We start from the raw sequence: 14,590 nt of genomic DNA, 5'->3' as shown, positions 1-14,590 counted from the left end.
TTTTAGTAATATCCCATTTTAGGAATATCCGAGTGTTTCATTGATATTCATATAGATTTGGTCCTGTGACTACCATTAATACAAAGAAAAGTGCAGCTTTTGGATCTGATATATATTTCTGCAACAACATAAAAAAGTACAGACTTTATGTGACACAAATAGAGCTTAGAAGAAAAGAAGAAGATGATGATGACTTGCTGGGTCCTGCAAGTGTGAGCTCCAGATCATCAGGAGATGATGTGGGTGATGATGATGAAGAAGAAGATTTCATCTGCAGGGAATTATTATGCTGCCACGTCGGCACTGTTACTTCAGATTTATCTCTCTTTTCAAACAAGCTTAGGCCCATCGTCAATGTCAAGCTAGGATCCTTCTGATCATTATCTTCACTCTTCGAGCTTCCAATAGCAGATTTAACATCCTCCTCTATACCCGCCTATGATAGTATTAGGTTTAACAGAAAAGAAAATTAATTAATCTTGAGCAAAATACCAAAGCTTAAGATCAGATAATAACGGGATCAGGAAGAAGTTCAAGTTCATATATAATCCGACAATTTAATCTAATAAACTATTGGGAAAATTGTAAGTGACCTTCTTATCAAAATAGATCGGAACCAGGTGTGGCGCGTATATTTGTTTTGGTACCAGAAGGTATTATATATATCAGGCATCAACATGGTCTCTATATAAGTACTTGTGATGTAGTATTATACCATGTCAAAGAGGCTTGATCGTCTCTTCTTCTTATTGACAGCAGCGAGTCGAAGAAAATATTTCTGAGCATGACTAGCTACTTGAGTAGGTGTTCTTGTTGTGACATAATTTCTGGAGATTCCTCTCCAATCTCCTTTCCCAAGCTTCTCGAGCCCAACCAGAAATCTTCTGTGTTCATCTTCTGTCCAACCTATTCCTATATATAAGTTTGTGATGTTAATTGAAACAAACGAAAGATTATTAAACCTCCAAGGAGAGAAATATAGATGTGTGTGTGTGTACCTTTTCTTCTGTCTTGTGCTGCAGCATCTATTAGGCCATCTGACAGATACTCAATAGAGGATCTCTCAGAGTTTTCATCAATGGTGATTCTGGATGATGAATTATTAGAGAATGAGGAAGATGGAGAAGATGAAGATGAAGAAGCTGGTAAAGAATCCACGCTCAAGCTTTTCTTCATGGAAAAAACACAAGAAGAAGGAGCAGAAGCAGAAGAAGTTTCTAGCTGAACACCAAAGAGACGAAGCCCTACATAAGTGCCTCTAGGAGATGTGCAAGTCCTAGAATTATGTCCTGTTTTCCCACAATGCGAGCACTTCCTCGCCATTCTTACTTTCACACACACACACACACACACACAGGCAGAGACAGAGAGAGAGAGAGAGAGAGAGGGGGGGGGGGAGGGAGGGAGAGGGAGAGAAGAAGGAAGGGAGAACAGAGAATTTAGATATGTTTAGAGGTATATATTATGGTGAAGAGGCTGATGGTGGGGTTAAGTTGAACGCACACAAAGCTGATTACTCCATATATAATTTATTTTTGCAGTTTTTTTCTTGAATATCTTTTTCTGTGGCACACAAAAAGAAATCACTAGGAGATTATATGGGGTATTAATAATTGTTCTTCAATTTATGGCTGATACACTATTTATGTAGCCATATAATGCAAATAGTTAACTACTATCTCTGATTATTAATATAAATTTAGTTGAAAAACTATATTTGGTTCTAAATATAAAGTCTTAATTCATTTTGGTTCTTACATATATATATATATATATATATATATAATTTTTTTCTAGACTCTCTATTGGTTGGCTATGTTATATTTTTTTCCTAGACTCTTTATTGGTTGGCTATGTTATAGGGTTCTATTAGAGCCGGTAATATGAGTTGAGCTCCGGTCATAAGGTGGCGGGTTGGGTTGAAAAAAATAGGGATCATTTTGATGCGGTGCTTTCCACCCTTCACTCGCCAACCCGCAGCCTGCTGCCGCCAACCCTTTTTTCATTATTTTTTTAATTTTTTTAATTTTAATAAAAAAAAGTTTTATTATTTTCATTTAATTTACATATAACTTTGAATTTTGTTAGAGACTTTGATTTTGAATTTGATTTCTCATTTTCTTTATTGTTTTACTATTTTTATACTAATAAATAATATAAGAATAAGAAGAATTTGACCTATAAAAATTTATAATTTAATTTAAAAAACTTTAAATATATGTGTAAAAAATTTTTTAAAAAAAAGATGGAGGTTGGCGGGTTCTTAGCGGGGAAGGCTAGCAAAATGTGAGCCTTCCAGGAGGCAATCCTTTTAGGATCGGCCCCTATGGTCTTGAGCCTGCGGTGGGTTAGCTTGTAACTAGCGAGCCAACTCATTTTACCACCTCTAGGTTTCATCAAACCAAAGAGTAATTACAATATAAATTATCAAATATGATATCTTAGTGGGAAAACATGTATTTTTTTATAGCTAACTAATTTCATTAATTTTTTAATTTTTATAAATTAGTTATCTAACTTTTATTTTAAGAACTAAAGAAATAGTATATGTTATGAGTTTTGCATAAGAATCTCACAAGTGAAGGGTAATTATAAATTCCAGCAAATTTTTCATTTTGAAATGAAGTTTTCTTTTGACTTGTGCCCATTATAGCATTATATTTTTCTCGGTACTTCAATATAATTTGCCTGACCAATAATTTATCTTTAAACTTATTCTAAAATTTTTTATTATGGTAATAAATTATTGATTGATTTTTGTATCAAAATGGTCAAGAATTCAATTCAGGTGAGAAATTTTCATTTCATTTACGGGTAATTATTATATAGTCTTCTAAATTAGTTCCATTGGGAATTTGGGATATACTCTTTGTAATAATTTTTAAATATAAGAAAATAATTAAAAAATTTCTTCCAAGGGCATGATTCTTGTTCAAAACGTGGTACAATATGTAGAAACATTGAACCAGAAGTTTCACTTCATAATATTACAATATCTTTGGGAGGTAGGTTTGTGACTTTAAGTAAAAGAAATATCGTAGAATATCTGAAACTTTGAAAGTTATGTCCATTAATCAACATTGCTTTCAATTGGAATTACTACGCGTTTGTGTATATATTATTTAATTATTTAAAACAAAAGCGTGAAGAGGACGAGAAGAATAAAATTTCCCAACTTTGATTTGAATGCTCAAATTTCAAATTTCAAATTTTCAAGTTTCTACAGAAAATGAAAAGATGGAAAATTAGTCGTCCTTTCATAACATTCTAGTAAGTATTATTCCTCAGGATTGTGTGTTCAAAGTCAGAACATATCCTTTCTTTGTGAAAGGTAGGAAATTGAGTCCCAGTTTCTCACTATTATTATTATTATGATTATTATTATTATTATTATTATTATTGACATTGATGACCTTTTCAATTTCGATTATTATTAAAATAAAAAAAAGAACACAAAAGTTAAGTACCACTAGACAAATCCCATCAAGCTGTTAAAGTACTATATCGGCAGATGACTTTTCCAAAACAAAACATATATTTAATGTAATCCATAGGCTTTTTAAATTTAATAAAATATTGAAAAATGGGACCGGTCATTGAACTAATAAAAAACATTTAAGGATAAATAGTTTAATAATGGTTGGACAGATATTATTAACTCAATCATGATTAAAATAATACAATTTAATTAAAATATGTAAAATATCCATATCTATAATTATGAAATGTGAAGTATCTAAATAAAAAACATTAATTTGCAAGTACATTCATATATAAATCACAGAAAATTCAATAAAATAGAGATATCAAAATAAAAATATAAGGAATTGTTTTTTTTATTTCAAAACAGCGTCGTTTCATGTTTAGTAAAAAGAAAAAAAAATAAAAAAAATCTAACATGATCAATTTATTCAAAACTCGACTGGATCAAGTAAGAAACTAATTTACTATTTTAATGATCTAATTGGGCAACTCGAATTGTATTTTAATACCATAATTTAACTATATGCTGCAATTGCAATTCATGCAGCCCAAAGTGCGTGTACTTCTCATCATTCGTGAAGTACTCATGATATTTATTATGTATACATGAAACTGAAGTTATTTCCAATGCCCCATGTGATGATTTATTTATTTGAGTGCTGCGTTATTCACTACACTAAGTGAAATATCGTCATTTCAAAACTTGGGATAAATGAACATTTAAAAAAAAAAAAAGATTGGAAACTCAAAAAACTACACTAAACTGTCTTGCCCCCAAACTTGGCCTCAACTATGGTGAGAATTTGAGATATGAAATACTGCCTCCTGTTCTTAAAATAACTTATCTCTTATATTTATTTATTTTCTAAAATAGTCTTTATAATAGCTGTACATATTAAATATTCTATCAAATTATAGTTTTATCTAATATACATACACTACCTTCCATCCTTAATACTTCCTCCGGTTTTTAATACTACCTTCGGTCTTTAATATAAGACCTTGTTTGACTTTTATTTTAATTCTAAATACAAGACTCCAATCTAATTTGTCTCTTATATTTATGCATTTTTCCTAAGGTAATCCTTTTAATAATAGTAGTTTTAGCCAATACACTTAATTAGCAAGGATATTTTAGGAAAGATAGCACCTGTTTATTACAAATAACTAACTTAACTTCTTTTCTTAATCTATTCAAATTAGTCAACTAGTTCTTATATTTAAGACCGGAGGTAGTAGAAGAACTAGTTAACTAATTTGAGCAGATTAAGGAAATTAGTTAGATTAGTTATTGATAATAAATAAGTATTGTTTTTTCAAGGTTAATTATTGATTATAAATAAGTATTGTCTTTTCTAAAATATCTTTACTAATCAAGTGTATTGGTTAGAACTACCATTATTATAAGGACTATCTTGAAAAAAAAAAGAATAAATATGATAAACAAAGTGGATTGTGGTCTTATATTTAGGACTAAAATAAAAGTTAAATGAGCTCTTATATTAAAAACTAGAGGTAGTATAAGAGCTAGTTGACCTATTTGGAGAGATTAAGGAAGTTAGTTAACTTAGTTATATATAATAAATAAGTATTGTTTTTCTTAAAATATCCTTACTAATAATGTGTATTAGAATTGCCTTTTATAAAAACCTTTAATATATGCAACTAATATAAGGATTATTTTGGGGAGAGATAAATAAATATAAAAGTCAAAATGGATTGAAGTGTTATATTTAGAATCAAATTAAATATCAAACTTACTCTTATATTAATTATTAAAAACTGGAGGTAATACATAATTAGCAAGGGTATTCTTAGAAAGACAATACCTAATTATTATAAATAATTTATTTAACAAACTTTCTTAATCTAATTAAATTAATCAACTAACTCTTATATTAAGAAGAGAATATATTAGAGTAATATTTTTGGATTTGTGTGTGTTTTGGTAATTATATTCTGTTTCAGTGGGAAAAAAAACATGACACGTGGTAGTGCAGATGGGGCAACTTACCATTATCAAGCTTAAACAACTTGAGACATTGTAGATGGCAGATCAAAGCAAACCTTGAAAATCTTCTTAATAATATTAGACCTAAAACTGAGCCTCTTGCATGTTTAGAATCTGAATCTCAAACTAATTAATTATTTCACACGAGTTAAGAAAACTAGTTAAAATTAATTATTTTATTTCTATAAAACCTCAAAATTACCCATTGATCAAATTAACTGGTTAATTAGAAGAAATTGTTTACTTAATTATTAGGAAGTTTTATAGTTAATTAGCGATATTAAGTGAAAAAAGTTATTGTCTCCAATGATTATTATAAGTGCCTAATAATAACTTTATATAAATTAATGAAGTTGAATAAAATTAGTTATTTCTTGTCAAATACTACCTTTGGTTCTAATTATAAGAGCTAGTTGACTAATTTGAGGAGATTAAGAAAATAAGTTAAGTTAGTTATTTGTAATAAATAGGTGTTGTCTTTTCTAAAATATCCTTATTAATCAAATTTATTGGCTAGAACTACTATTATTAGAGGGACTACTTTGGAAAAAAAAAATACACAAATACAGGAGACAAAGTGGATTAGGGTCTTATAATTAGGACCAAAATAAAAGTCAAACGAGGTCTTATATTAAGGACTAGAGGTAGTATCAAAATTATCCTCGACAAAAATCATTAATTAGAGAAGTGTGGTTAATTAGTTAGGATGTTTTACAATTAATTAATACTAAGCGAAAAAAATTAATGATTTAAACAAAATATATCATATTATGAATGATGCTGGAGATTTTGAGTTCGGATTAGTTTAATAACAATAATGATGCAAGTTGAATGAAAGCCAAGTGGGAGCATTCTTTAGTACTTTTTGTTTCTGTAGTCCAAACACATTCATTCGTCAGGCAATTGACACTCATTTGGAATTATCCCTCAAAGAATCTTCTTCATCACAAGATACTGTTCTTGCTGTAAACATGATTTTATTATTATTATTATATGATAGGGAAATAATAGTTAGGTTCCAAATAATTAATTTAACTACAATTTGGTCTCAAAATAATTTTTTACAACAAAGATTTTTTATTTGTAACTTTATAGAATATAATTTACAATTACTTTGCCATAACCACAAATTGCAGCTAGGGATTGCTTTGTGACCTAACTATAATTAACTCATGCACTTGCCCTTTCCATATCTTTAATTTGGTCACTATTAAATTAGCATAAGACTCTTATTAATACTCGTTTTCCTTCAAAGCTAGGAAGTCGAGAGTGAATATTTTTGTTTATGACTTATAAAGTTACGAATAACATAACTTATTACTTACTCTGATCTTAAATGTATCGATGAAATAGTTGGTTTTACCTACGAAGAAGACTTATCAGGTCAAATTTCTTACATTCGTTATATTAAGTTTTATAATCACACATAGTCATGATTGGAGAATATGATGGATATAAAAATCTTGATTGAAGTATTGTCCTGTACATATATATAAATTAATTAAATTAGTTATTTGTAATAAATGTATACTTATTTTCCTAATATAACTTTTTAATCACTATCCTCATTACATTGATGAAAACCTCCTTTAGTATATGCAATCAATAAGTATAATTTGAAATAAAATTATAAATTTGGGAGATAAACTATAGGTTATAAATACTAATGATTTAGAGAAATTATTTATGGTGTGAAAATTGAAACTTTTTTTATATGGTTATCTGACGGGGTCTAATTCGGATATTATTAAGTCCATCCGAGGATAAATTTTTCAAAAAGATTGACGAATTCAAACTTAAAATCTCGCGTTTAAACGGTCAAAACCCGACTATCACAGCGCTGATAGCTCAATTAACCAATAGTGCCGTCTATGAATTTTATATCAAAAATTCCTCTAATTGGTTTGTTGAATTAAAAGGAAGACGTTGTGCGCACCAATAAATCACACACACACACACATCAGGTATTTTTGAAATCATATCTTCTTTTCTTTTCTTTTCTTTTTTCGGCCTGATACGATTATCCATTTTCTTGTTCAATATACTCTATATATATATATATATATATATATATATGATGTGTCCTTCTAGAACATTTATCTCCACTATTAATTTACTCGTATTCTAAACGCAAAAGCTATTAAGTTTTTGAAGCTCTCTGAAGCATCAAGTGCCGGGTGAATAGAATAATAATTACATATATATATATATGTATTCTTATAAATATTCAATCAACTTTCAGCATTTATTTGGAAATCTTTTACAATCCACTTGCCAAGTAAAAAATAATATCATATTAGTGAAAGTACGGTACTAATTTATCTTTTTGCCTTTAACTTGTCTAAAAATATTATTAACCATCGCCATCAACATTTACCAATCCCATTATAATTATATTGTTGATAGATATCTTTTTCCCCGGAGCACAGATATTACAGACTGATTTTTTTTTTCAATTTTTAAAGGAGAAAATATATTCCAAAAATCCAAGACAAAAAGTTCAACAAATTACATATATTATATTATATTAATTTCTTTTAAGAATTTTAGTTATTTTTCCAATATTTTTTTAATGATATCCACAAGCTTTTAAAATACACATTGGATTCTAACTAATTAAATTGAGTCTGATTAGACCATATGAGTGTAAATTTTTTTTAAGTAGAAAACTGTATTCCATTAATTCAAAAGAGAATTACAAACAAAAACCCTTGTAGGCACCTAATTCCCCCACCTCTTGACAATAAGGTCGAGTATCATCAAGGAAAAATTCAATTCAGTTACAACTTTACTAATAGGCTTTGACCCTAGTCAAAAGGGTTTTGAATGCTTAAGTATTACGTCTCAATTCAAGTTTGTGAAAATGCAAAAAACAAAAACCTTTGAAAGAGCTACCTCCAATTGAGTTCAACAATGCTCAAATATGATCTGATTAAGATAACTGTATAAAAAAGAAAAAACCACAATTTTCTCCATATACAAAACTTGAATTGGATACCCACTTGAAAGAACAAGTTCAAAACCACTTAATACAAATTGTCATTGATATTTTTTCAATGTAAATACCATCAAAATACCACGCTATATGTGATTTGTGGATAAATTAGATCACCTGGAATTTAATATTATTATTAATATGGATAAGAACACCCACCATGCACGCCTATTTCTGCATTTTTATTTACCTTGCCAAATTGAGGCATGAACTTTGTCACAATTCACAGCAAACCCATATCATTGGTCTATTAAGGAGAAAAAGAGCACTAATTTCAAACTTAAGAAGAGGAGAAAAAGTAAAGAACGGATGAGGTTAGTTCATAGGTCACAATCAATCAATAATGTACAAACCATGAAAAATCATTGGTAGTTAGTCTCCCATTTGCTTTTTGATCGTATCATTCATTCTTATTATCATATTATATACTAAAGAAAGAAAGAAAGAACAACAGTAGAAAGTATGGGTATCACTAAATGTCCAATGTACATGCACTTTGATAACTGAGATATTTTGTCTGTTTCAGTGGAACTCCACTTGGTGGTGGTGAAGGATCAAAGAGATGAGCACTTTGAGTTTTGTTAATTAAGTTGAAGTAAATCTTGCAATTTTCTAATACACTTTGATGTGGCTTTCTAATTTTGCAAAGAGTTGTAATCCAGAGTAATCACTTTCTTTAAGTCAAAAGTTACAAATATAACAACCAATGAGGGTTGATATAGGTGATAAGGACCAATGCCTTACAACATGTTTGGTTCGATTCTAGGAAAGAGAATCATATATAATCCTGATACAAATAACTGTGTCATATGTTGTATTTCTACAATGGAAAAAGGATTACATTTTGGTTGGTTGAATTCTTTGATGTTGATATTAGTAGATAACTAGATACCTTTCATTCTTTTACCATAAAAAATACTATTACAATGAATACTACCTCCTGACCTTAATATAAAAACTAAACAAGAGGTAATTCTTATGGATTGCTAAATTTATAAATTTCTTACTAAAATATTTCTATTGATTGCACATGTTAAGTGATTCTATCAAGAGGTAATTCTAATATATATGATTAGGTTATTATAGGAAAGTAAACACCCATTTATTTTATATAACCAACTTAACTAATTTTCTTAATATTTTTAAATCAGTTACCCGTATCTAACTCTTATATTAGAACCAGAGGTAGTATTATTTTATAATTGCTTGACGACACATTTGCAGATAATGATTCATAATTATGAGTCAATATCACAGTATACTATATCTCATCTCCCCAATAATTCCAATCAGAGCTATCAGAAGGAGTAGACTATAAACAATTTAAGGCACTAATCAATATAGATTAAATTAACATTAAATGAGCTCTTTAGATCCTGAATAAACAAATCAAGAAGGGGAAAACTTGGAGTCCAAAATCAATCAGCCGTTGAAACCAGAAATGATTGTCATAACAGGGGGAAAAACAGGCTGCTAAATGATCCTTCATTATCTAGCTTTAGAATCTCTTACACATTTCCCACATAACTGCTGAAGTCAATTACCTGAATCCAAAATTACAACTGGTAAGTAAGAAGGAAGCAACTCGTTTCATGCCATAATTTGAAGTTCTTATGGTCTAAAGATTACGCAGAACAAAAGTAGCTATGCCATTAATGCAAAACTGTACTGGCACTACTATACCTCTTGAAATCTCCGTTTCAGAAATCAATATTTGGAAACATACAAGAATTAATTGTTCCAAAAAAATTTCTTTTATATCATAATAACTGCTCGTCATGCCAAAATCGCTTCAGTGTCCACGGATTTTACACAGCTGCCAGACCACCTGTCATGGTTTACCCCATAGAACGCACATGAACTTGTAATTTAAGCTAAAAACTGCATGATATATCTGCAAAACTATCGACTCTTTACACTAAACACAATTATGTAATATAGTATTCTAATCACAAGTTGATTTCCTTGACACAAGAAGTCCTTGTTAAATGGGGATGGCAAGCAGAGTATTTATAAGTAAAGCATGTAATGAAACAGGAAGAGTGGCGCAGAACCCCTTGGTATATCTGTGTATGTGTATGCTCCCTCTATCATGCTTCAAGAGCTAATCAAGTCTCTGAACTTGCATATTCCGCGTCGATCTTCTACAAAAGAATCACGGATAGATTTCAACATTGTACGCACAGCAGGAAAGTGAGTCAATTCTTCACGCTTCTCCTGCAAAAGTAGTTCAATTAAGATTTGACCCCAGAAGGAGGCCTCCAGATCCATAACCTAATTACTCAAAGCAGCATAAAAGCAAAAGAGAATACCACATCAGTAAGCCTTTCTTCAAAGGACCTAGCATTTGCATACGAGGGCATGAATATCTTTCGATAAGCTGTTCTAAGGCCTCTGATCTAGAATGTTGCGTGAGAATTATTAGTTGCAAAATAAGATCTAATTTAAATTGAAATTAAATGAATTTAACATTTTATCAGAAAGGACCTCTGCATTGCTGAATCCACGTCGAGTAAGGCCCACTACATTTAGACCACGAAGTTCAGCTCTTTCTCCAGACACCATCATGTATCTGGGGACATCTTGTGAAACCTTCATTTATGCAACTACAAGACATTATAGCTGCGGCAACTCGTTTGGCATAAACTAACTGTAGAAGTTTGTTGCTCAACAAGTTATTCAATAAAGGCCTCCTAGTATTAGCAATTTAATGCAAAGTGGACATAATCCTTATGTGCAAGACTCCGTCTACAGAGACTGGCACTACTATAAATTTCAGCTATTATAATGGCATATTACATTCCAAAACTAAGGAAAAAACCCTTTTTAGCATAATAGTGACTCAAAGCCAGCAGACCGAGGGGATGACCTTACCACAGAACCACCACCAAGAAAAGAGTAGGAGCCAACATGGCAGAATTGGTGAACGACGACAGCACCTGCAGTGTGAATATAGTCCTACATTTTGAAAAGTTCAGATTAATTTTACAATCATACATGCTAAAAAAAATTGCATGAATTTCTCTTCCTTAAAACAAAAATCATTTGTTTGAAAAGGGCATACCTCAACTACGACATGCCCAGCTAGAAGAGTATTATTTGCAAAAATATTGTCGTTACCAATTATGCAATCATGAGCAATATGACAAGATCCCATGATGAGATTGTTATTCCCAATAACCTGATCATACTGCCCCAGTTAGAGTATTAAAAACTACATACACACACACATAAACAAATGGGCAATCTTCTTACGGTCCTATCAGTTGACTTTGAAGATCGGTGGATTGAAGTATGTTCCCTAATATCATTGTTGTCACCAACTTCCAGGAAACATTCATCCTCTGGCTAAATAGCAGTATAATTAGGAGCATTAATTATGACCCAAAAGAACAACAAAGAGAGATGAATTACATGACCATGCTACACATGAAATATGTACATGTAATATAATTCAGCCCGTTCATAGTTTGATAAAGAGGTCATTAGCTATCTGGCTTAAAGAGTTACAGCATATAGCAGGACATTCTAATTGCTAAGTACATTTGCGGGTTAGCAAGTGGTCTTTAGGCATGTGACATCGAAAATAAGCATCCACAAAAAATCACTATTTTAGACATCTGTTTGTTAGGATCTCTACTTCATAGTTTTCCGTTACAGGTCTACCGTGCCTTGTGAGGTTCTTAGACACAATCTCCTGTTGCATGAGTCTTCCATGGTGGTTTATGTCTTTACTCTCAGTTAGAACTAACTAGGGTATGCCAAGTGATTAGTTGTCTATATACTTTAAGAAAATATCCAAAAAGCCTAGAATAATAGAGGTTATAACATTCATGATGAGAATGCCACTCTACTAGTCATTTCATGTTATGCATTAATTTAGTCCCAACTCCCAACGGCATGAATATAACTATGATAACATGATTTCTATTTCAACAATCAGAACCCAAAGGGTAAATTGACATAGAGTGAGTGCTGTCAATAAGATAAATCACGACACACAGACAGAGTCCCTTAATGTGAATAGCAACTGATAAGGTACCTTATATTTCAAGTCTTGACATTTCACACCAATTACAGCATGATACCCTATTATATTATTTCTTCCGATGATGGTACATCCAGGAAGATCGTCACCAACAACTGCACCGCTGCCAAATATATTTCCCCAAATATGTGATCAAATGATGGTCCAATAGAAATTATTCCAAGCAGAAAGCAGAAAATTTGGAAAGTATGAAAGTCCTAGGTCTGAACTCACGTCATCAAAGTACAGTTGTTTCCCAATTCAGTACTTCCAAAAATATGGCTTCCTGGATATAGCTTACAAAAATTGCCAAGCTTTGCGGAGGAACTCACAGAACAAAAAGGTCCTACGGAAACCCCCTAAGCATAACAGCACAGCAGGAGACCAATCACTAGAAAACATTAGGCATAATAGCAGGAGATCAATCACTAGAAAAGACTAAGCAGTGCAAAATATGTTTGATGAGCTCAAAAGGACAAAAGGCTGCATTAATACTCGAAGACTCCATTACATGTACAGTATTCCACACCACATTATGTACATAAATGTCCCTCTTCTTTTTTCTTCCTCAAATTGCAAAATCTTTGCTGCATATCAAGCAAGCCAAAATTACCCGAGTTGACAGCTCTTAAAGGAACAGTAAACTCAACACTAATTCTCACTGAAACGAGCAACAATAAGAGTGTTATCTATAGAAGAGTTCTGAGTTCCAGCCACAATCACAGTCCCACCAGCACCGTACATTATCCACTCAAAACAGAAACAGAAAGAGACACGATATGTAGACGTATGTTCTCAGCCTAGAGCTACCTCACAAGACCCTATGCAATCCTAGTGAAACAAAGAATACCGACAGGAAGAAAAACCGAGATAGTGAATATGTGAAGTGAAGAATTCAGCTTGAAGAAATTACCTCGCCAATGATGGCATCGGGATGAACAATCGAACTGGGGTGAATTAAGCTTGAAGTCCCTCTATCTGAAGCTTCCATCCTCTTATTCTGGGCAGCATCTAAGGGATGATAGACAAAACTTACAGTCAAGATCGGTCAAAAGAAAATTAGAAAGGAAAAGAATGTACAAATTCAAACAAGAAAGGAGATAGAGAGAAGATTACATGAGAAGCAGCGACAGTATAAGAGCGAGCTTTGGCGGGTTGATAAATAGGGCCCGCGAAGTTTGAGAAGATATTCAAACATGTTCGTGTGCGGCCTCGTCTTCCCTGAGCTTCCACCTCACAACTCACAAAATGCAATCTATCTTCAAAACCAAACTCACCCGAATACAAATGTCATATGCCTGAAACTACCCAGCAAAAGTACAAATGCGATTTACCTCACAACTCACAAAAGGGAATTGCTCTTAGACAGCACTTTGATCTATGCCATATATACTCGCAGAAGGGATTCTAGTGTTTGAGTCGATACAAGCAAGACATTGGATTGAAAATTTGAATTCACGCAGGTTCCAGATAGAATCAGGTTTTGCTGAGGGGTTAACACTTGACAACGATTACCGGGGCAGCAATTAGAAAGCAGTTTGGGAGCGACGCACAAGCTCTTGTGCTTAGCACAAAAAAGTTTATTATAACAGTGGTTTATAATAAATACTGCTCCTGTCCTTCATATAAGATCCATTTAAGTAATTTGATTAGATTAAAGAAGTTAGGTAAGTTAGTTAATTATAAGAAAAGTGACACGTTTTTCTTAAAACACCATAATCATCTTTCTTAATACCCCTCTCTCTCCTACTTGATTATGGTTGAGGGAGTATCCATAGGGGTAATTTAGAGAAATTGATAAATATGAGAAATTGGTCTTATATTTAGGACCAAAACCAACTCAAGAATTGGATCTTATATTAAGGACCGGAAGAGTAGTTATGATTTGTATTAAAATATTTTTACTAATCATATATATTAGTTAAATTATTATTTTATAAATTATTTTAAAAACAATAAATATAAAAAATAAAATAAATATTTAAAACTAAATTAAATATCAAATTAATTTTTTAAGTCCTAATATTTAGGATTTATATATCTGAAGCGCCCATGACATCGTACGAACGAATAT

The 14,590-nt window shown here is 31.5% G+C and overlaps 2 protein-coding genes across 2 annotated transcripts; both read right to left on the bottom strand.

The window, feature by feature from the left end:
- On the bottom strand, positions 1-1,383 carry LOC114727638 (transcription factor MYBS3). Its single transcript, XM_028914325.1, has 3 exons — positions 999-1,383; positions 716-912; positions 1-436 (listed from the first exon to the last, which is right to left on the bottom strand). The coding sequence occupies exons 1-3, from the start codon at positions 1,321-1,323 to the stop codon at positions 146-148; spliced, it is 813 nt and encodes a 270-aa protein (XP_028770158.1). The 5' UTR covers positions 1,324-1,383; the 3' UTR covers positions 1-145.
- A 9,016-nt stretch (positions 1,384-10,399) lies between these two features.
- Positions 10,400-14,044, bottom strand: LOC114727636 (probable acyl-[acyl-carrier-protein]--UDP-N-acetylglucosamine O-acyltransferase, mitochondrial). Its single transcript, XM_028914324.1, has 10 exons — positions 13,633-14,044; positions 13,430-13,527; positions 12,751-12,875; positions 12,532-12,640; positions 11,745-11,837; positions 11,554-11,670; positions 11,364-11,447; positions 10,977-11,081; positions 10,802-10,888; positions 10,400-10,706 (listed from the first exon to the last, which is right to left on the bottom strand). Exons 1-10 carry the CDS (start codon positions 13,712-13,714, stop codon positions 10,587-10,589), a joined length of 1,020 nt encoding a protein of 339 aa, XP_028770157.1. The 5' UTR covers positions 13,715-14,044; the 3' UTR covers positions 10,400-10,586.
- Positions 14,045-14,590: the final 546 nt, after the last annotated feature.

Source organism: Neltuma alba, unplaced genomic scaffold (genome assembly GCF_004799145.2).
Source record: "Neltuma alba isolate B1F8T4 unplaced genomic scaffold, ASM479914v2 tig00012505_pilon, whole genome shotgun sequence".
NCBI classification, from domain to species: domain Eukaryota; kingdom Viridiplantae; phylum Streptophyta; class Magnoliopsida; order Fabales; family Fabaceae; genus Neltuma; species Neltuma alba.
The sequence above is the reverse complement of the archived record's forward strand: the minus strand, read 5'-3'. Positions and strand labels throughout refer to the sequence as shown.

Excerpts from the sequence above, each read along its gene's own strand:
- LOC114727636 (XM_028914324.1), bottom strand. The coding sequence starts at position 13,714 with ATGTTTGAATATCTTCTCAAACTTCGCGGGCCCTATTTATCAACCCGC. Across the intron at positions 12,876-13,429 it reads CCGATGCCATCATTGGCGAG|GGGGTTTCCGTAGGACCTTT; the intron begins GTAATTTCTTCA and ends TGTTATGCTTAG. Across the intron at positions 10,707-10,801 it reads AAGAAAGGCTTACTGATGTG|GAGAAGCGTGAAGAATTGAC; the intron begins GTATTCTCTTTT and ends CTACTTTTGCAG.
- LOC114727638 (XM_028914325.1), bottom strand. The coding sequence starts at position 1,323 with ATGGCGAGGAAGTGCTCGCATTGTGGGAAAACAGGACATAATTCTAGG. Across the intron at positions 913-998 it reads AGCACAAGACAGAAGAAAAG|GAATAGGTTGGACAGAAGAT; the intron begins GTACACACACAC and ends ACTTATATATAG. Across the intron at positions 437-715 it reads GATCAAGCCTCTTTGACATG|GCGGGTATAGAGGAGGATGT; the intron begins GTATAATACTAC and ends ATACTATCATAG.